Genomic DNA, 23,088 nt, shown 5'->3' with positions numbered 1-23,088 from the left:
AAATGATATGGCAAGAAATTTTCCAATATGATTGCTGAAAAGATTTTGAGTGGGGTCAAATTGCTAACGCAGTGGATTTTTATTTAAATCACTATTTAAGACTTTAAATTCATTTAAATAAAGGCAAGCTGAATCTAAGAGGTGATTGAAGTTTTACTTGTCCTTTTTGGTTTGCTTTGGTATATAAGTGAAATACAGATTGAAAATGCAATGCCTCTAACATCTGTGGTAGTAGTGAAGTTAGATGATAACATACACTTCTGAAGTGTATTTTTGATTTTACTTGTTACTGGATTCTCACTGAGAGAAATTAGTTGAAGTAGTGGGGAGCTGTGCATGTCACCAAATTGCAATAAACATGGTTATCGTGTACTTCTTACTTAATATCTTCCGACTGCTAATCCAGCTCATTCAACATAGGATGTTTCAGAGCTGCCAATGGGGAAAAAAATCATCTCGAAGTTGATGATTTTCTTCTCTACCTCAAATATAGTAGCATTCCCCAGAATCATTAAAAAAAAAAAAAAAAAAAGAAAATAGAAAAAATTACTTCACTATGGAGACAAGGTTAAGAAACTCTTAGACGAGAGAGTTTTTCTCTGTTTAACTTTGTAATGAATCCAGAGTGAAATCATTCCAGTCCCACTAGAAGCAGGAGCGGAAACTTTGGTCTTTGGTCAGGGGAAATTCTCAGCTGGTAGCTGTATTTTCTCAAGTGTTAGATGGGCCTGATATATGAGACTTAAACATATAATAACATTTCCAGAACAGCAGATGTTTTAAGTATTTTTTAAAATGTTTTTCAACTCCCTGCACTGAAGGTAACGAGGTATCACTGTAAATGTTTAGCGAGACATGGCCTTGTGTCCTAACTGGCCATTAGAAGCTAAAACTTTGGTTGCAGTGCTGCCTCCTTAGAATTTTAAAACTTTTAATAAATTTTAAGATTAGGGAGAACCAGAATATGAGGGCAGGCTGAAAACTGCAGTCCAAACTATTAACCTGTTGGAACAGATTTTAAGGATCAATGGTATTAGCTGCAACTATCAGCTTAGAAGTTCTGTGATGCTTCTACCTCAGATGTGTGCTTGCTGTGTCCTGGCTTGTCGGTAGAAGGGTAGTGAGGTGAAATGCTCACAAGTGGTCTCAAATGCCTTGTTCTAACAGAGAAGTTCACAAAAGTTGTTTGAAATAGCATTTAAAAATAAGCTTTAAAATAGTTTTCTGCAGTGAAACTGGAACTAAGTAAGGACGTACGATGCTGTAAGATTTGTGAAATGATAATTTCATAAGCTTTTCACTTACTTATAGGAAAAACATGAGCATTCCTCTGCTTATGATGCTGATTCTTCCTGTCTCATTTCCCAGTGGTTACATGTGTATCTACACTGTTCAGGGGATTTTTCAGTATTTGATAACAAAATACCTCACACTTTGGACACTAATAAAACAGATTTTAAATAATAGTAAAAAGTATATAATCAGTTCAACCATACAAATAAACAATTTAGAGGGATCCCAGGGTGGTCTGTAGAACACTTTTTTTCTAAATCAAATAATGGAGGAGTCAGCTAACTGTAATAAAGTGACTCTGAAACTGAAGTGAATGAGAGGGAGGAAAAGGAGAAGCGAATCTTGAAAATTGAAACTAGGTATTTTGGCCTGTTTGCAGCACAGGTGTTTTCTAAAAGAGTTTGGCTTTGTTTTGTTTGTCATTAAAGTTTAGTGCATGGCACTTAGAGCTGTTTGAGAGTGGAGAGATGTGGCTTCCTTTATGTACTGTTTCATAATATTTAGATCTCAAGCATTTGTGACACGTGGCATGAAAGGTAATTCTGAATTTTTTTTTATTTGTTTTTTTTAATTATTATTATTTTTTTCCCCTCAACAGCTCTGGGAAAAGGCCCATATAAACTGGTCAGCTATTTGGATGAAGAATTTGTAATGGCAGTGAGACTGGTGGATGGTGTTGTTTTCCCAGTGAGAGAAGAAGATATTGTTCCTGGACATGCAGCGAGCTTTATGCTGACTTCAGGACTTTATAAACCCAAAGCACATGGTAAAGTCATTGTAACCTAGAGGCTTAAATAAGGCAGAGTAAATTCTGCCCTTGTGAACAGGAGCTGAGGTTTAAGGGTAGACCTGGGTCAAAAATCTTTTCTTCATCTGTCAGCTGATTGTGCACCGTGATGTTGTCTGCCTAAGTTTTAATTTGGTTGGTTTTAATTAGATGATTGAAGCTTTATAAACAGATACTTTTAGTAGAAAAAGAACTGCCCCCCTCTGCCCCCTGCCAGCCTTCAGAAGCACCAAACCAGTGCTGTAGCCCAGTGCTCCAGATATGTGTTGCTCTATCCACCTTTCCTCTGGCAGAACTGGGACATGGAAAGGAATGGGAGGGGAATGACAGAAGGAAAGTGCTCCCTAATTCACTTGCTTTGCCAGCATCCTTCATTGTCTGCCTACTTGTACAGAGATGCCAATTAGCACTAACCTGAGCCGCCTGAGGGTGTATACTGCAAATTTACCTCCTTCAGTTCCCAACTTAGGTTTCCACTGAAGGAAATGTGTTGCTTATTCAGCAGACAAAAAGAGTCTTGCATACCTTCAGACAGGTGGAGAAAGCTTACAGGAGCATATTCAGCAGCACTTTGTGACATTGCTTAAATGCTAGAGTTGTCTGCATACACAATTTTAATGCCCACTTGAGTTTCAATAAAGTTTTACTACCCAGAGTCCCATGTTTAGCTCTTTGGACAGCCTGAAGGTGGCTGTCTTTGTGTAATCAGAAAAGAGAGATGAGTCAGTTGAAAAAACGACAAGTGTCTGCTAGTAATACTGTTGTCTGTAGAACTGACACGAGAAATCATGTAACACAATATCCAGGACCAGATTTCTTTTATTAGTCATAGTTGTGAGACACTTGTACATTGTGTTCAATTTAGCTTTGAAAAGGGAAGGTCAGTCTTACTGTTCTATTCCCATATAAAAATCTCTTGCTCAGAATTTAACCTAGCAAATGGAATTTGTACCTTATAGTATAATTTGAGCAAAGGACATTTCATAATTTGGCCATGGAGGAGTTTATACAGTCAATGCAATATATTTTGTATCCATGTCTTCATTTATATGTCTGTGTTCTTGGTTCATTGTTGCCTCAGAAAATGAATGTGTTTCATCAGTTTCAGACAAATAATAGACAATGGAGAGTTTTGGGCATTGATTTGGGCATTGGCTATATGGCAGGTGTTATAAATCACACTGACCAAATAGCTACTTGCTACAGACATTTAATAAAAAGATAGTCAAGAGTGCAACTATGTTTTTCAATTTAATTTTTTATGCTTATAAAACAAGTTGATCTTCCAGTGATGTTATACTGGAATGTCATGGTATATCTGTTTAATAGAGATCATTTGTTTTCTATGCATTATTTTTTTCAAGAAGTGCTGCCCAACCTGGAGTTTTGGTTAATTTTACAGTAGTTTAATGCCTGTTTTCAAGAGAATAGCAGAGCTTACAGCAAAACAGAATGAAGTAATTCTGTGAGCAACAGATGCCTGTAACAAGCTCCAGATCTACCACTCTGCCATTAGTTGTACAGAGACTTGCTTGAAGTCAGCACTGCTGTTTTTGGGTGAAGTATCCTGTGCGTACCATTTGCCAGAAAACAGACTTTACTATTAACATTCTTAGGGGAAGGGCTAGGGAGCTGACCGCTTAGAAATTAAGACATAAAGCTGTAGGCTGAATGCAAAATACATTTTCGTAATTTATTTTTAATGAAAGGCTGAGCTCTTAAGCTGTAAACTCCTGATGGCAAACGTTACTTGTAAAACCATTTAGATTAAGTTTAAATTTGTATTAAATAAATGGCTTAGGGAAGGCTGTGAACTGAAATTCTGCTTGACTGCGGGGCTATATTCCTTTATCCTGATGTAGGCAAATGGCTTAATCTGCTTGTATTCCTGTCAAAAAGTGTAGGTTATTTAGAAAACTAAATATCCATCAGAATCCAGCACTCTGAAATCCGTGTATGGTATATTACCTTATCAGATTCAGACTATTTTCACTGATGGATACAAAGTTTTCATTGCTCATGCTGCTAATATCAGTAATGGTACATCAGAATGAGTTTATTATGCGTGTATCAGTAAGTAAATGAGTTCTATGTGCTTTTTTCAGATTCCAACTTGATTTCATTTGAAGCAGCTGACAGACCAAACTATTTTCTTCGGTTGGCCTCCAATAATACTCTTGTTCTTTCTAAATGGGAAAAAAGAGAAGTGTTTCACAACAGATCCACATTTATCATTCACAAGAATACATGGCTTTCAGGATACAGTTCTTTTGAGTCATTTGCAAAACCAGGATACTTCATCCACATTTCATCCTCTTCAGTTGACCTTTTGAAGTATCATCATTCAGAGGAGTACAGACTGTCGATACTTTTTAAACTTGTAGGTAGGTAATTAAAGTTCTATTTGATGAAGAGCAGTTTGCTGCCTGTGAAAATACAGTTTAAATGATATTGATATTTTCAGAAGTGATGAGATTGCTTACTTCTCCCTTGTATAACTGGGAGCCGTGGGTAATCTGTGGCACCCAGGCTCAAAACTTTCTTCTCTGAGCCCTGTAGTGAGGATGAGATTCTATTTTCTTGCTAAAAGCCATTAAATAGCCCAAAATACAACTTTGTTATATTTGCCAACTGGTTTTGGAAATATATAGCCTTGTGTATAGTTTCTGGGCAATACTGGCTTTGTAGGTCAGGAAATTCTTAAGGAGTAGAAGATTCATGCTGATAAATAATGGGTTCATGAGGGGAATAGAAAAGAACTGAATGCATCTCTAAAAGCTAAGGTCTGTGGATGACATTTTCTCCTCTTTTCCCTCTAACTGCCGCCAAGAGAGAGTTTTCTCTACAGTGCGTTCTCATTGCAAGCTTTGTGGCCTCCTTGGAGGTCATGCCATCCAGAGCCAAAGACATTGCCTGTAGATTACACCTCTCAAAACTCATGTTTCCCCTGAAAAACGCCTTGACCCTTACCCACGTACCCACTCACAGAGGCTCTCCCTTGTGGGATGTTATCCCCTAGTGTTTCAGTTGTAAGTGGAGATAAATGCCTCTTCTTGTGGATCTAGATGTCTGTTTCTCTAGTGTTTCTTGGACAGCTACAGCTCTTGCATACACAACATAAACTGCTGTGAGAATGTTTCTACCTACTTGAGAGATTCTCATTCCTGTAATAGTAGTGCCATTCCCCTGAGACATAGCAATCAGAAATGTAGGAGATATTCTTAGGACCCTGTGTAGGAGCTGGATCCAGAAGTTGCTCCTACAAGAACTGATGACAACAAACATACATTAAAAATAATTACTAATCTTTCTTTTTTTAGATGAGTAAGGAAAATAAATTATAAGAGTAACATATTGACTTAAACACTTGGGAACCATGTGCTGAACTGAACATGGCCTTATAGGTCAAGAGCAAGATGCAAGAATTATATTGGCTTATAAAATGAAGCAAAGTGGGTTATTCATGAACCCACCATTAGTGTCTTCTTGTCTTGATACATCAGATACATCAAGCACATTCATAGTACTTCATTTATGAATTTCAGTGACAACTACTACTTGCTGAAAACTTGGCCTTTGTGTGGTATATAAAATTCCTGAATCACTACAAGTGTTTATGTTCAAAAGCTTTTTATCATGCTGTAATTTTAGATGCATTAGTAATTCATTTATTGGGGTAGCAGAAGTATTTTAATAAGTATTCTTGGCAGTACCATTTTTAAAAATCAGTTCTTGATTCTCTGAAATCAAAATTTGTTTTACAAAGAAAGGAAGCGAAGTATTGTTACAAATGAAGCACCGCCTGGCCATGTTTTATAGTGACCATTTTGAATCTCAGCACAGACAAAATCTGCAGCAGGCACTGACTTCTGTGACAGAAGAGGCCAACTGTATGCCTCATGGAGCTTGTTGTTATCAAAACATTGAATTAAAGTGTTAATGGTGGCATTGTGAATCTGCCGATGTTTTGCGGTACATTATGCTGACAGCCTAATGCAGCTGTTTAGTGGCACGCTCCAACTTCAGAAAAAATGACAGATTTTGTCATTGCCAAATGCCTGCTGCCTCTTGACAAATGCTTGTAATCACAGAGCTGTTGAGGTTTTTGAACAGCAGAATTACAGAGCTAATGCTATTACCAAGATGTTCGTACAGCATTTCAAGCAAGGAACTCTTTTTGGACATAACAAAAATATCTCCTTAGTCTTTTATCTTTGAGAGAGGAATGAAGAAGGTTAAAACATGTTCCAATTCTCAGTGGTCATCCATTAACACAGAGTGGTGTGTCTTTTCAAGTGTGAAGTCTTTACCCTCCAGTCATTATACCAAAAAATCCTATCTATGCCAATGGAAAACTAAAACAATTTACCTCAGCAAGTGGGATCAGATCAAATGATCAAGAGGCATTTCATTAATCACCACATCCGAGGGCTTGGGTTTCAGAGTTTTATAAGCAGAGAAACATAGGGCTCGAATCTTTCTCCAGTGTACTTTCACAAGGGCCAGCCTGCTGATGTAGGGTAATTACATGGTCTAAAAATACAGCAGCATTTGTTTAAGTTAATGGAAAAGTTACACCAGCTCCAGAGTGCACAGGCAAAAGCGTATTGAGTTTCCTGCTGACTATTGTAAATGCTTTGCATATTAGATCAGAAACTCTTGAACCGGGAACAGCTATTCCTGCGGAATCAGGGGATAAATATCGGGAGCAGAATAATAGGCCCAGTAAATCCCCTTGGCCAGAAAGTTCCTCATGAGACTTCTTCATGCTCTGTGACGCACATTCAAAAGGAAGAATTTTAAACGACCTGATCGCCACAGCAATAGAAACATGTTTGTTTAAAGTCAGCTGATGAGTCACTTTTTCCAATTTCATAGCAATAAATATTCTCACGTTGGAATACGTTGACTATAAATTGCACAGATATGATGGGCTAACACTGCAAAGTATTTTCCATGAGAAGTCACTTCAGCTTTTAAATTGGGTTATCTTCATTATACTTAGATTTGTCTGCCGTCCTGTTCCCACAAACATTTGAGGGTTTGAGTTGATAACTGAATTTAATATTTTGCATTCTATACAGGAATTTTTACTGGCAATGGATGGTATGCATTCAATCAAAATAAAGAATACACTTACTTAGTCTTACTAGATGGACGAGCACAGAGTAAGAGTGATCAGTTCACATTTGAAATTTTTGGGAAGTTAGAGGATGTAGAGACTTGATGATCTTTTTATGGGTATAGCTGCAATTTTCTTACCCTTTTTAAAAATAAGGTGCTAAGCTAGTTACCTTTTACCTTTCACAGAATTATCTTAATATGCTTTACCTTTTATGATCACTATGAGTTAATTTTATATGTGTTATAAAAATATGACTTGTCCTATATAAATTCTGCAACAAAGTTTTAAATGTTAGTTATGTGCTCTAACAGCTACCTTGCTGTAAACATAAGGTCTGTCTCAGAGACAATTTTCAGCTAAACTTAAAAATCTCAGGATGCAGCACGTATATGCATGCTGCACGGAGGTGTCTATCAATGCTAAAATTTGATACAAGGCATTTTTAGTTGCTTTTAATGTTTGTATCTTAATTAACTGAAACACATTCCAAAACAGTACAAAACTGAAAAGGAAATTAGTTTTAATGAAAAACTTCTTTTTACAAAAGCATCTTGCATCTTAAGTGATATTGTTGACTATTTCAACTTCAACTTACTCTGATCCTTTTCCATCAGTAGAATTAATTTTCTAGAATGTTCTGCTTTACTTATAATGAGTTGGTCTTAAGTTTGATTTGAGCTCATATGCTTTGTCAGTCCAAAAGATCATGACATGGGGCCTGGGACTGGGTAATGCTGAGCAACTGCTGTTGTACCTGCAAATCCCGGGTATGTCACTGAACATGTCCGTTCGGTAGCTCTTGGAATCAGACTAAGGTTACTGTAGAATTATAACATTTATCCTATCTATACCACAAACAAAAACACTTGACCTCTTGTTTTAGACTGAATAAATAGGAAGAGATGAAATAGTTACATTAGCAAGATGTATTCCTCTAACATCATAATAAACTAAAAAGTATTTGAGAGCTAGATAATTATACTTTGCTTTCAGTGATATTTTGGCTGGACACAAAGTCAGTTTTTCTGGTGATATTTGCTTACATTTTTCATTGCAGAAACTTAGAAGTCAGGGGCAGAGTTTGTTAGTAGTTTGTGTGCGTTGAGTAGATAGGATTTCATGTTTCTAAACTTGTAACTGAGGAGATAGGAAATCTGTGTTAGTAAGCAAAGTTTTGCTGCCTGCATAAATAAAACTAATTCTAAAGCAACTTTTGTTCCTGTTAGATTTTTTGAAATCTTTGGGAAAAGTAGCAAAACAGAAAAAACTGTCATGTGAGGATGAATATCCAAATACTTTTTTTTTTCATTAATTTTAAAACCTCTTTTGTTTTTTTAAATAACCTTTTATTAATATTAGAACATTTCAAATTTTAGTTTTCGTGTTTTTTTTATGTACATACCCATTTTTTGCGTACAGCATGAAATATTCACATTAATAATATGCAGATTCTGACAATTGCAAATTTTGTCCCTATGAGGTAAATGTCAGCATAGAAAGAAAAAAAGGCAGGATGGACTTGTGAACAGTAGAAATCACTAATATGTGAAAAGTGACCAAGATATTATGAAAGGTTTTTGTGACTCGACACAACTCCACAGTCTGTCAGTGATTGAGACACCTAAAATTCTATATTAAATGCTAGCAACTGTCTTTATTACCACAGAATTATTTTTGAAATCCACAAAGAATGAAAATCATAAGGTACAGGAAACAAAATGCTTCTCTGATGTCCAAGTGAGACAGCAATGGAGTTGGGGAATGTGTTTTAACATGTTGTCTTTGGCAATGTGTATTCCTGCAGTCATGCAAAAGGTTTCTGCAGTAACATATTGACACGCTCAGCTCCTGTTCAGTAAGAGAACAGTGGGCTCTGTTGGCATGTCAACTCTCATCCAGGGCATAATTTACCATTTTGTGAAGGGTTTGCTGTGTCACTGAACAGAAGGCAAATGCTGGTAGACTTCACCAGGAGGCATGTGGTTATTTTCAAATTCCATGACAAATATTTTTGAGGAACACATGCCTGATATACGAAGCTTGACTCATTGTCTGTAACCTGTGTATCATTCTTCTGTTGTGAGTGAACTATACTGTTGCCCAGAGTACAGTAAGCTTGTATTACTGGTTGCTGGAGGGGGAATTTAAGTATTAAAAAAGAGGGAAGCACGTGGTGGAGATGGCTGATGAGTATCCTGGCTAGCATAAATCATTCGTGCCATGACACTGGTGAGATCCCCAGTTTCTGAGCTGTGGTAGTACCAATAATGCTGAGGTTGGCCTGGCATGGCATTTAATGTCGAAAATCAATAGAGAGAGTGAAAGGAATATTTCCTTCAGTTTAGAGAGAGGAATGCTGGACTGGCATTAAAGCACTTCGTTACTGCTTTTCCTTATGCCCTTCTGATTGTGAGTGTTGGGATCATATTTAATGTAACGTATGAACTAAAAGGTGGTAAAATAATCTATTTTTTTAGTGAGATACAGAGATATTTTATTGTTCATTTGGCCTAGACTTGAATTCTCTCCCTGCCATTTTCTATCTAATCTCTATTTAATCTAAACTTTTAAAGCAGGAACTGCATCTTGTTGTGTGGTTTTGGGTTGTTTTCAGCTAGGTCCTTGGGCTCCTTAGTCATTCTAGAAATGATACTGCCAATAGTGAAAACTTCAAATATGATGAATGACTGAACTGACATTCTTCTAATGCTGGAAAGGCGTTTTCCAATAATTCATAATAAAGCACAGATTTCACTATATCTGATGGGTTTACACACACATACTGAAAACTTCTGTGATACTAGAAACCAATTCATGCACTATATTCGGCTCTTGCTGTGGTGGTTTGTTCTGTTCTTTCATGCAATTTACACACTAAAAACCTAAAACAGCTTGGCCTGTATTACACAGTTCTCTAAATGCCTTGACTGGAAAATTAAATGTCCATTGGTTCTAACGCTCTTATTTGAAAACACTTTTGTGACCAGGTTAATGAATTCATCTGTTGTCCATATTTCTTTCTGCAGAAGTAGAGACAAAATTTGCTGACAAGCATGACTTTGCTCATTCTTGACTGAAAGTGATGTTTATGAACCACTCAACAAATGCTATGCCTTCACATAGAAATTCCCCCTATTTCCTACAAGGCATGCAACACCAGCAGTCTCTGTGAACTTAATCTGTAGGAAAGCTTGAGGGAAGCGTGGCAGTCATTTCATAAAAGTCTGTATTTGTTTGGAGAAAGGGAGATGGTATGTTAATCCCAGCACCTGGAAGTGTTAGTTCACGATCGCTGTTTCTGCTAAACTTAGAAACTAACGTTTGTTGGGTTACAGTTCACGTTCTGCAAAGCTTGTCCCTTTATTGTGTTTAAAACCTCTGATGTTATTAATGGTGAGGTTTACGGCAAGAGTTAGAAGAACATAGATCTGTCTCCTTGCTTAATCTATGGTAATCTGATGAATGAGATTTTCTAGATTCTCCTTGGATGTACTGTTACTGCTGGTTATTACCACAGTGATTGCCCGTGACAAACAGATCCCTGATATTTTCTGTCTTTTTGTCATGTATCTTCTTTTGTCCTTAAACTGTACCACTCTATCTTGTCAGTGCATACAAAATCCCTTACATTAGTCAGCAAAATGTATGGAAATAATTCCCTTCCTACATTAGATTTAAGCGACTTAATTTGATCTCACTGTGACCCAGAAGAATTCAGTGACATGTACTTAGCTTTTTATGGGAATGTAACTTTATAAATGCATTTGTTACCGTCATAAGAATCATGTTTTCAAAAGCAGGGACAAGTTAGATCCTTGGATAGAGTGGCATGTAAAAAGGATACCACTAGATGGCAACACACACACTCTTTTGTTTGAGCGTGATTTATGTGTTCGATTTAAGATAATTTTTTGTATTAAAAAGACATTAATGGTTAATGATGGCAGAGAGGTAATTACTCGTAAGTGCTGATGTCCCTGAATTGCAGGAAGAACAATTTCTTAGGATCTTCATGGGAAAATTGAGTGTCTCCAAGAAGATGTAAAAGAGCTACTCTTCGTATCTTGGTCAAGCAAAACTTAAACGCAAAAAGACTTCAAAAGACCAAAAATGGAAACTTCTTTCTGGTCATTAATGTAACTGTTGTTTAAGAGCAGCTACTCTTTGTAAGATGTGAACAACATGGCTCTAAGAACAGGTTTGCCAATCTAGAGGGGACCCGTATGTCACAATGGTGGCCTCCTCTGGGCATAAATGAGTGTCGCTGCTGTGCCCTGGGCTGCTGCAGGAGGGGCTGGGGTGGGCTGTCACAGGTCAGGTACAGAAATCCAGATGTGCTGTCAAAGTCATGCAGGCATTGGAAAAGCCACGGGGCTGACGTGGCATTGTGTGGGAGCTGTTCTGCACGCAGGTGGGACAGGGTTGTGGTGAGGAAGCAAGTACGGTGCTGCATTTGAATATGCAAATGCATCACCCACATGATGGTTGCCACCGGTTTGTTTCAGATTTTACACTTCTTAATTTTGTAAAATTCCTGTGTATATTAATAAGCACTGGAAGCATAGCTGATCCTTATTTCTGTTTGTTCTCACTTTGAAGTTTAACTCTTCCTCCATCCCAATTTGTACTTCGGATTTCAATTATGTGAATTTGAAGTCTTTCAATAGAAACACCGTCTGCATAGATACTCTGAAGGCGGTTTGGTTTGGTGTGTGGGGTGTTTGTTGTTGTTTGTTGTTGTTGTTATTGTTGTTCCTCTCTCTCTCTCTTTTTTTTAACTTACCATAGTGTTTCATTATTGGTACTATGTTGTCCTGTGAAGTGTATGTTTTGAGTTAAACTTTGCAAGACCTACCAGTCTCATCCCATCTGAGTTGCTTTGTTCATTGTAAGAGCGGTTAGAATTTCAGATTCAACGTGTTTTGAGGTTCGAATTATTTCTCTTGGAGTAATTACCTTATACTGCTTTTGAGAAGATTAACTGTTAAGATACATTGTTTTAAAGAGCTTAAGTTGGCACCATTTCTGCTTACTTTATTTGGAATGGTGTTTATTCTGGCTTTTAAAATACAATTGTATCATACAAGTTATGTACACCTTTGTGCTATATCAGCAAATTTTACACATGAAGTAAACAACTGTTACGAAACATTCTTATAAAGAGTATCAGTATATCCAACTGTTGCTTTTTATTTTTATTCTAATAACAGTGTACTGAATCAATATAATCTCAATTTTGCATTTTGTTTGAATAACCAAACATCTAGTTTTATAGTTGATACAGTTGTTAAAAAGAACAGCTCTAACTTGCTGGCTTTATTTTCATGTGATTGTAATATGCAGTAAATGCGGATAATTCAATGTCGTATTTTATAATACAAAGAGTAAAAAAGGCTACAGAGCCAGCAATCTTTAATGTAATCTGAATAAGCATAAACTGTCTATGTCTTAAAGAACTTAGTAGTTCAAAAAATATTACCAATTTTATGTGGAGAGAATACAGGTAGAAACAGTAAGAGATTTAGAGCTGCAGTGAAGGTAAAGCATGCCTCTTAGTGATGTGTGTCTGCGTGTGTTTCTAGAAATCTCTGAGAATAGCAGATCTTGATTTTTTTTTTTTTTTTTTTTCAGATGTCAAATTTAAGTTTCTATCACGTTCTGCATGTGAATGGCATTATGATGCCTGTACAAGCCCTTGTTTCAAGACATGCAGGGACCCTTTGGGAAAAACCTGTCAGGCGGTACCAAAGTAAGTGTATGTATTTTTATGGAAAATTACATAATTTGGGTAATATACTTATGCAGCATAGTAAGAATATGAGGGACCAGATGTAGGCTCAGTATAGCAGGACTGTGTTCTTGTATAATGAGGTAAGTGAAGGAGAAAAGTAATGGAATAAAACCTGCTTGGGCAGCTACATGAAAGTGACATTTCAGTTGTTAAGTATTGTCAGACTCTGGAATGACTAATATATTTTAAATTCTAAAGGTATTATAGAGTATTAATTAAGAGAAGTGATAACAAGTTTGTTGCAAATAATTGTGCCCCTACTTTTTCATTATGGCATTGCAACCGCCATGTCTGTCCTTCCTTGCCTTTTCTTCCCAACTGGAATTTGTGCTAAATCTGGTAAAACTGACATTTGGATTTTGGTATGCAAAAATGTGTGGCATGTCTTAAGCAATAGCATTCACTACTGAACCTGAGACCGTTCATTTCGAAGTCTGGATATCATGGAGTTCATGCTTTAGCTTAGATCTAACTGAGAATGGAAACAGCGGCAATGACATTTTGAAGGAGTGCACTGACATGATGAGATTTAGATAGAACAAGACCATTTACTTAAAAATACTTAAAAAATAAATTGTATTTTCCTAGAATAAAATGCTTGATACAGAAGGTACTGTTCAACTAATTAATACTAATTGTTTTTCTTTTAGAGTAGAAGGATGTGTCCCTGCCTGTCCTCTCAATATGTTGCTGGATGAAATCACTCAAAGATGCGTGTATTTTGAAGACTGTATGTTTGAAAATTTATTTATATTTTGTATGATACTTAGTATATATAAATTCTTAGGTCTTTAGTAAAATTTTCAAATATGGGTGCTTAAATTCATGTAACTATGACCTTAGTTACATCTTGAGTTCACTGAACATACATTTTATTTAAAACAATTTAACTCCTCAAAAGTCTAAGACAAAATTTAAACTATGTTCTTTCTTCATAAAACATTTCAGTAACATCAGATGTACAGCAAATGATTTAATGAATTTATTTTTGTAATTTGTCGAAGAATTTTAGAAGTTTAAAAGCAATTGAAAAGATCAGGGTTATGTGAGTTAACATAACTTCCTTCTAGTTCTGCTACCTTCCTGACTATAGTTATTCATAGATTTCAGACTACTCTTGTGTCGATTTCAGGCATTGAACCTGCAGATGATAGTCCACCTTTGCCACCCAGCATTCACACACCAACAGTTTCACAAATAACATCAAGTACAAGTTTGGCAGTGATCAGTGAAGCAGTATCATCATTTCCTGTACCTGAAGTGAAGGACGTGGAAACAACACTTGCTTCAAAATTGCCATTCACTGCAACTACAGGGAAAACTGAATTTTCAGCTCTCACATCTATTACAACACTTCCAACTATAACTTTATCATCAAACATTTCCTCAACAGAAATTACATCTGGGAGGAGCACTACAGCAATGTCTGGGACAACACAATCTAATGTAAGCTTGTCTTCTCCTGCTGACATTTCTCCATTGTTTCCGTCTACTGTCAGTTCAGAAACTTCCACAAAGATACAACTGATCAGTAGTGGTTCCACTAAACTACTGAGGGCTACAGAACCTCAGACAATAACTGCTACACATGCAGTGACTACAAGCACAGAATCAGAAAGCAGACCAATTTCTACTTTTATTTTTACTGGGACACCACTTGGAACAACAGAATTTCCAGTCAAAACTAAAATAATAGAAATACCAGAAATAACTACGAGAACACTTCCCATGAGAGAAGCACAGGCAGAACCAGGAGGACTTACATCATTTACACCCAGTTCATTTGAATCAATAACAGAAAAGACTACTGTGTATCTGCCCCAGTTTTCCACATCACCCCGTCAGGGCATGACTTCATATATGCCACCAGTAAACCTAACACGAACTTCAGAAGGGTCAAAAATAAGTGTAGAGCAGTCTTTTACCACAGTAGCTAATGTTACATTAGCATCATTTTCTCCTGTGGTCACTACTTTGTTAAAACCAGTGTCTTCAGCAACAACAGAAGCAGCAGTTTTAACTAAACAAAGCATGAAGACTACGTTTTCACCAACATCCACACCACCTATTTCATTAGGAAAGGCAATTACAGAACCTCCTGTTGAAATGGTTCAACACCGTACTGGTACTGCAGAGGTAACTTCCACTACGACTCTAGCTCCAAAGACAACTCTGCAAACTCAAGAGAGATTATCAGAAACAACTTTGTTATCATTTACAGCTCATAAAAAGGAAACTCCTAAAACAACATCTCATGTGGAGCATACATCAAGTTCCTATTTCCCTCCATATTCAGTACATCCTAGTTCTACAACTGAAAAATCTGTCACTCTTTCTACAAAAAGACCTTCAGTGTCTGTTCCTACTCCTGCTTCTCCAGCTTCAGGTGAATTAAAAAAAACATTTAAAACTGTTTCAACTACAGGATATCCCTCATACATAGTTCTAAATACAACAGAGTTCCTGACTACATTATACACTAAATATCCTGTTGTGGCTGAGACTACCAGAGTGACACCTTTGTCTGTTGAGGTAACATCCAAAATGACATCTCCTTTTGAATTATCAATGAAGTCAACTTTGTTTTCTGGAAAAACGTCTACTGAAATCAAGTCAACTCTGGCGTCAAGTATGGTGAAGACCAGCAGTTCAGGATATTCGGGTACTGTTACTACATCAGCAATGCAAACCTCTGTTTCATCAAAAGAAACCACCACAGTTCCTTTCGTAGCTACAGAAAGAGAGTCAGCTCAAAGAACCTCCATCACTGGATCTCCACTTAGTCTCTCTAGCACAACTGAAACCACATTGTTGACAACACAGCCTGATAAAACACAAGCGGAAAGAAGTAGTAGCATCTCTACTAGAAAACCATCTGCTTTCACCCCTTCACCATCAAGTTCTCTTATCTCTTCAGACATTTCTCTTCCTTCACTACCCTCATATGGAAAAGAAGCATCACTGACAGCTCTCAGTCCTGTGCATACATCCCATGAAATGATCTCTTTATATCCAAGAACAACCCTAGCAAAATCTACGCTACCAACAGAAAAGACTTCTCCTGTCCCGACTTTCTCTACTTTATCCACTATAACAGAACAATCAAGTCCAATAACAGTGGTATCACATGACAAATCACCGGGCAAAGCCATTTTAAATATCACTTATGCCACATTCTCCCCATCCTCTGAAATCAGCAGTCAACTCACAACAACAAAAAAAGTAGTGACAGCCAAAGACAAATCAACTCTGTCCCTTTCTGTTGCACTTCCAATAACGAAGTCTTCTTACACTTTCTCCACGTCTCAGTATATAGCAGATAAATTAGTTTCTTTATCTTCTTTAACACAAATGATACCAAAAGTAACAACTGCACCAAAATATCCTGTAGAAACTAAAATAGTTTCTACAGCATTGAAATCTACAGTCCAAAGTATTACGGATACTGTAAAACTTACAGCAGTTACTGCTCAGCCACCCTTTCTTCCATCTTCAGTAGGCCCCTTCTCTCGACAGACATCTTCAGGAGATAAACTTTCAGTACAGATTACAAAGAGCATGGCTATACCACATTTTTCTTCTCAGACAACTGTAAAACTTGGTCACCAGACTCCTGCACCTTTGTTGACAAGCCAAAGCAGTACCCCAATTTACCAGTATCCTGCAGAAACTCTGAGAAAATCCACTGGTCAGCCACAACATGTTTTTAGCACACCTGAATCTATGGTAAAATTGACTTCCTCACTACCTGAAGGCATTCATTCAAGTATATTACCTACCTCAGTAGGTCCTACACAAGTTATTTTGCCAACTGCAAAAGAGTTGCATCTAACTGATTCAGTCATGCAGCCATATGTGTCAAGAACTTCCTCTGTTTTACAGTCTACAGTCCCAACTAGAACAGTGGCTGACTTGATTTCTGGCACCAGGATTCACCCTTCCTCACCAGAAGTGCTTGCAGCTTCCTCTGCATTAGGAACAGTTAAAAAAGAAGCATTTCCTTCATTTTCCACACAAAAGGCAGGTACTGGTCTAAAATTCACACGGCAGTCCTCATTTACTGAATCACTTTATTCAAGTCAAACTCTTGAAACAACTACAGCTTCAGCAGAAACTAAGTCAATCTCTTCAGTTTTGTTACCAGAAACAACAGAAATTCCCGTTGTGATGGGGAGTGGGCCATTCACATCAGCGGGCAGAACTGGTACAGAGAAAACGGTGGTGTTGCCCAAGCAAGTCACACTTTCAACCACTGCCTACAGTTCCACGTTCCTAGCAAGTACAACGTTGTCGGCTGTGGCCCATTCATCAGCTGCAGCCTCAGCCTCTTCAATGATAAGCAGTACTGAGAAGAATGTTAGTATTTTATCAGCAACTTCAGAAAAAGCAGAAGCAGTAACAGAATCCATCACAAGCTCTGTGAAGCCCACCTCTTTTTCTGTAACTTCAGAAGCAAAAGGAGCCATGTCCCTTGATACAGTAAAATCTGAAGAGCCAGAATTAGCAGAAGTCCAAGCTGTCCATACTCAGGGTGCTCCTGTTACCCCCAGAACACCTCAGACATTTTACTCTCCATATTTCACAAACACAACTGCAGTTCCTTCTAACCTAAGTGTATCAGTACTGTCCACCGTACGTTCATCCTCTGAACCAAAACCTTTCTCTTCTGTAGCTGCATCATTGGTCAGTACTACTCAGACTTCAAAACATGAAATACCATCTGAGGTGCAAACACGTTCTATGACTTCACTGTTAATGGTTCCTGACCATTCAAATGACACAGCAGCTCCATCAGTTTCTTCATTTGCCTATTTATCTACCAAACCACTTTATGGCTTGACTGCAGCATTTTCTGATGGACTGGCAACAGCTGAAACCATGTCAGGAGTCACAGCGTCGGCTCTTATGCTGCCTAGAGAAACAGCATCTCTTCAGACTTGTACAGTGAGTAACTCTAAATATTTGTCCATTTAGTTTTGAATATTTTTTGGTTACTTTTACATACTGATAAAAAAAGTGTGAGCCATACTTTGGTCTCTAGGATTTAAAACATCTTTGCCAAACAGGGAGCCCTATTATTTTCTCAGTTTTATCTGTAACTGTGGATTATTTCATTTGACATAATGGTTTTCATTAGTGCTTTAAAACACTGGTTTGGGCTTCAGTTTTTAAGCATGACTGTTACAAGATTTTTTTTTTATTTTTTTGCAAAATATGGCAGTTTTTTATTATGATGCTCCTTTAAAGTATGTTTTCCAGAAGTCCTTGTTATTATTCATACTTGTGCCTTTCCATACTTTTCCTTCTCAATTTTTTTTAATGTAAAGTTAAAAATTCCATAATGCTGTTCTCTGCTTTAGAACAGGACAGCTGTTGTAAACTGTCCTCAGGATGGTCATGTTTTCAAAGGTGCTCTTCACTTGTAGCTTCCATCAGTTTAACAAGGATTCATAAGTATTCTGTACCTGAAGAGTAACAGCCCCTTTTTTGAGCAAATACTCTACAATATTGTGATACTAACTTGGTAAGAATGGTAACTTATGTCTTTTGTTAAATATGCTCTAGCCAATCACAGAGAATGAGTGCATAAAACACATTTGCTTGAATGGACAACTGATCCAAGTTAATAAGTCACAGAACTGCCCATACAATGCAACTCAACACAGCTGTGGAGTTTTAGGATTTGCTGCTCAAGTGAATGGTGACAAATGTTGCCCAAAGTGGGAATGTGCATGTAAGTTTTAATTATGCAGTACTTTTGAAGTACTCAGGTAACAATTTAATGTGTATGTAAGGCTTAAGAACTGACACTTCTGTACCATGGCATAGAAATAGAAGATTGTATGAGTTACTCATTGTCCAATGCAATTTATAATTCTACTTCTACATCCATGGATAAGAAATCAAAATGCTTCTTTATTGTAGGATATTCCTCTTACCCAGCTTTAGGTATCTGCAGTGGAGATGTCTGGGTTTGACTTACATCTGTCTTTTTTTCTGCCTCATCAGAGGACACCTAGTCAAAATAGTCAGTGGATTTTTTGGTTCATCTTATATCTGCTTCAGGATGAGAAGATTTCATAGACACTGTTAACAGTCTGGGGACTCTGGAAGTACAGCTATACTGTAGTCACTCCCATCGGTTACTTAGAATTGGGCCAGAAGAATCCAAACCTTAAAGAAAATTCAATTTAATCCATAATAGCAAAGAAAGGATGCGGAGATAAGCAATGCAGATTTCTTCTTATGCTCTAGAGTTTGAGATAACTAGTAGAACTCCAAGACTTTTGAAACACAAGCTTTAGCAATAAAACTGGGAAGAAGGAAACTTTCAATGTGAGCTCCTGCCTTAGGAACAAGACTAGAGAGGATCTAAGGATCTGGCATGATCCACTGTCATTCATGGTTTTGCTAGTTTGGGGTTTGTGAAAATTACAAACCTTTACTGGCGAGAAGTGTAAGAAAATGACTGATTGCAGAGGCCTGCATGTTGTCCCACTGAAATATGCAGGATTTGACTCTGCTGTCCATTTACAGAGATGCAACAGTATCAAATATACCTGAAAATGTGTGCATGTGTGAAACTCTAGTAATCTGGTTAGTCTTATGAAATTTATTGGTTTATCTTCCGGTTTTGTAATATTTAGAGAGATTCTAAAATAAGTTTAGAAAACCCACATTTATTTTTATTTTTCTTAGGTCGTTGCACAATTTTCTCTGATCTGAGCATTGTAACCTATGATGGAAATCATTTGGCTTTATTCAAAGAAGCATCCTACATTGTTAGTCAAACTCGAGATGAAACTATAAGCATCCATGTCCTTGACTGTAAAATGGTAACTTAACATTTATCAGCTAACAGATGGTGTTCAGTACTGCTAATAAGGTGTCTCTTGGAAGGAAGGGCATAGTAATACTACATAGTTGTGGTTAATTATTCACTTCTGTGCAATATCTATGAGTTGTACTTCTACTTGACAACAGTAATGAACTGTACAGCCTTTTATCACCTGACTGTATGTGCATAGTTCCTTCCAATAAATTTGCCCTGGAAACACCAGTCTTCAGAGCCATAAAAGACTGTAGGATGGTCAGACTAAATTAGACCATCCTGTGCTTTCCAGGTCTCTGATAGGGGCAAATACTTGTTGTTTCAGAGAGGGAAGAGAGAAACCCGAATGGGTATCCTGCCTAATGGGTAGTGTAGATTGGCTATATGTCATGAAGAGTTAATTTCTTGTGGACCTTTAGAAAATACTTTAAACCAGGTCTCTTCTATGAAAGCAAGGTAAATTTTGATGTCCGTATAGATGTCCATCACAAAGTTTTGTCCTAAGTAGTACCTTACGGAAGTTAATTCCAGAAGCTCACTATGACTGATATGAAAAAGGAAATCTGTTTATGACTTTCAGATTTGTTTTTCTGTTGTACTCAGTGCTTTCTGTTTTGTTCAGCACCTTGTAGCTTAGGAAGTATGGATGTATTTCTGATCCATTACTTCTGTATTGTTCATATATCGTATAGATTCATCATTCCCAGTCTCACTCTTGCTCACCTTCAGATATGTATCTAATATTTTTGGTGTCCAAACAGCTAGTCTGCTATATTTTTTCTTTCCTGAAAACTTTGATTTCTATTGTAATTTTGGGTGATACAATACAGTTGCTGAACACAATGGGACCATAGTATTTTGTTTGTTGATTTTGCAAGAATGCTACTTACATGAACTTTGTAGTCAGTCCAGACTTGAAACTACAATCAGCAGCAGTTTTCTCCTCTTAAAAATATAACCACCAAAATCCTTAATGTCTCAGTACTTGAAACCAATAAGCAGCTAATGTATAAAGATTTTGGACATCATGACAAGGGCTGATGCATTTTTGCTTTCTCCACAGAGTAACTCAAATTCAACTTCTTTGTGCCTGGCAATGTTGAATTTAACCTACGTATCAAACCAAATTATTATCAATCGTTTAAGTAGAAAAGTAAGTATTTTTAGAGTTAGTTTTTATTTGCCTTTTAGATAGCATCTTCTGTAATCAACTGCCACCTCATGTGGATAGTGACGATTAGAGTACGACACAATAGGTAATATAATTAATTGTTCCAACTTTGTAATTTAGTAAATGGCTTTTAAGTTGAAAGAGCCAAACAGTTAATGAGGTTAATGAAGTTGCAGAGCAAGTCACATAAACTCTTAGTTGCTGTAGTACCTATATTATCTTTGTGCAGGTGAGCCTGACTTCTTCTGAAATTAGTTATGAGTTAGATGCCTAAGCTGTCAAGAATCTGGCCTTACTTCTTCTACCTACAGCACTTGGCACCTGACGTTTAACATCTTTTCTGTGTGTATTTCAGATAACAGTAAATTCAAGATTTGCTTGGCCTACTGTTAGAAAATATGGATACAAAGTCGAGGATTCGGGCTTCAAGTATGCAGTTGAGACCCCAACAAAAATCAGAATTCAGTGGTTTCACAACACAGGTGTGATGATTATTGAGTTTAATAGTACCAGAGAACCAAGAGCTTTGGGATTATGTGGTAAGTATGCAGTGGTGCAGCAAATAAAGGCATTCAAATACTTTGCTAGGGAGGCACGTTTTCCTAACTAGAAAAGTTATCTTTTACAGGATCTGGCCCAAAAGAGTTATTGCAAATCTTTGTGAAGTTTAAAGTAGTATTAAAATTAAGTTAATTTTGTAAATTGTTGAAATTACATTTGATACATATCTGTGTAATCACATTTTACCTGTGGTGTTGACTGTAATGCCTTTGAATCACAGGCATGATTGCTGTAACCCAGCCCAAGTAAGTCAGGCATAAATTCATAATGTCAAATAAGGTCATTTACATATTTAGTGTTTGATATCCATCTGATAGGAAGCAATATGTTCTATATTCAGTTTCTAAAGGTCGGAATTCACAGGAAATGTTAACTTGAGAGAACTAATCTTAACTTATCTGTGGGAGGAAACAGTTCAGAGGGACTTTCTTAATAGTAATGGGTTAAATATCCATAATGTTGCACTCTGTTAGGTTTGCTCAATAGTTTCACATAGTTTCTTTCTAAAAGCATAACCTTGAATAAGCTGCTGATGCTGTAGCTTTTGCAAGCGTGTATTTGTTGATGTAAATCCCTACTGTGACACCTGAATCTGTAAATTTATCTGCTGTGAACTGGAGCTGGAAACCAGGGTTACAGAGTTCATGTGATTACAGTGGATATCTTTCCAGTTTCAGAAAGGGCAAATGCCTGTAGCTCAGTATCAAATACCAGTGATAGCTCAGACCAGTTCCAAGTCCTGCAGAGAGTAATGTGCTTCTCGCAAAGGAAGACCGTTTGAATTTACTGCCATTTTGAAATTGGATAATTATCTGTAATTTGCCTTAACTTTTGTTTTCAACAGTATTCTTGCTCTGACTAATTGTTATTGTAATTAGATGGACAGAAACAAGAAAGTCAAGACTCTGTTTTTCAGTAACCCTGATTCAAGTTATCCTGAAAGTCTCTTTTGTCTTCCCCTGTTTGATTATTGCAACAGGGAGAACTGGGTACATTACATTCCTGGTTTACAAGGCACTTTAACTAGATGACAACACATTTCTGTGGATGGTGTTCCAAGTACAAATTCTTCAGAAAATGTGCTTTATTTTTCTGGTATTCATCTCTGAGTGGGATTCTCTGTGTAAATCTGCCTGTACAGGGCAGTGTGGTCTGATTTACCAGAGCCTGCTTTAAATCAGCTGGTTGTACTGCATCTTACAGGGTAAACTGGTCTACCCTGATCTTCTGTCCGTACTGTTTTAGTCTGCTTCTTGTATTTGAGCTTTCTCAGGTGTCTTTTGGCTGAACTGCAGTATTGGTAGATCCTGATTTCTCACCTTCATGGAAATTATAAAACTGAAGGCACTAGCGGAGTTTTGCAGCACAAGCATCCTTTTGGAAGGATCTGTGTCAGAGGCAGCGCTGTCTTTGACAGGGAAGGGATGGGGCAAACATGGCAACTGTTGAAGAGCTGGTGTGGGCGATGAGGAATGTGGGGATGGAGCATGGACATCTCTGTAGCAAAACTGGTGAAAGAGAGTGCAAG

At 37.2% G+C, this 23,088-nt stretch overlaps 1 protein-coding gene across 1 annotated transcript in view; it reads left to right on the top strand.

Moving 5' to 3' along the window:
- The window catches only part of OTOG (otogelin), a gene marked incomplete at its 5' end in the record, with an annotated part of 107,658 nt that overhangs the window by 63,054 nt on the left and 21,516 nt on the right, over positions 1-23,088 (top strand). Inside the window, 9 exons of the mRNA XM_082059239.1 lie at positions 1,892-2,059; positions 4,186-4,464; positions 12,837-12,954; positions 13,647-13,726; positions 14,129-17,940; positions 18,562-18,730; positions 19,696-19,832; positions 20,892-20,981; positions 21,355-21,538. Of these exons, the coding sequence (XP_081915365.1) occupies positions 1,892-2,059; positions 4,186-4,464; positions 12,837-12,954; positions 13,647-13,726; positions 14,129-17,940; positions 18,562-18,730; positions 19,696-19,832; positions 20,892-20,981; positions 21,355-21,538 (5,037 nt within the window). The remainder of the gene's footprint in view (positions 1-1,891; positions 2,060-4,185; positions 4,465-12,836; positions 12,955-13,646; positions 13,727-14,128; positions 17,941-18,561; positions 18,731-19,695; positions 19,833-20,891; positions 20,982-21,354; positions 21,539-23,088) is intronic.

This window comes from Streptopelia decaocto (assembly GCF_964273445.1).
Source record: "Streptopelia decaocto genome assembly, chromosome: 7".
In the NCBI taxonomy this organism is placed as follows: domain Eukaryota; kingdom Metazoa; phylum Chordata; class Aves; order Columbiformes; family Columbidae; genus Streptopelia; species Streptopelia decaocto.
The sequence above is the reverse complement of the archived record's forward strand: the minus strand, read 5'-3'. Positions and strand labels throughout refer to the sequence as shown.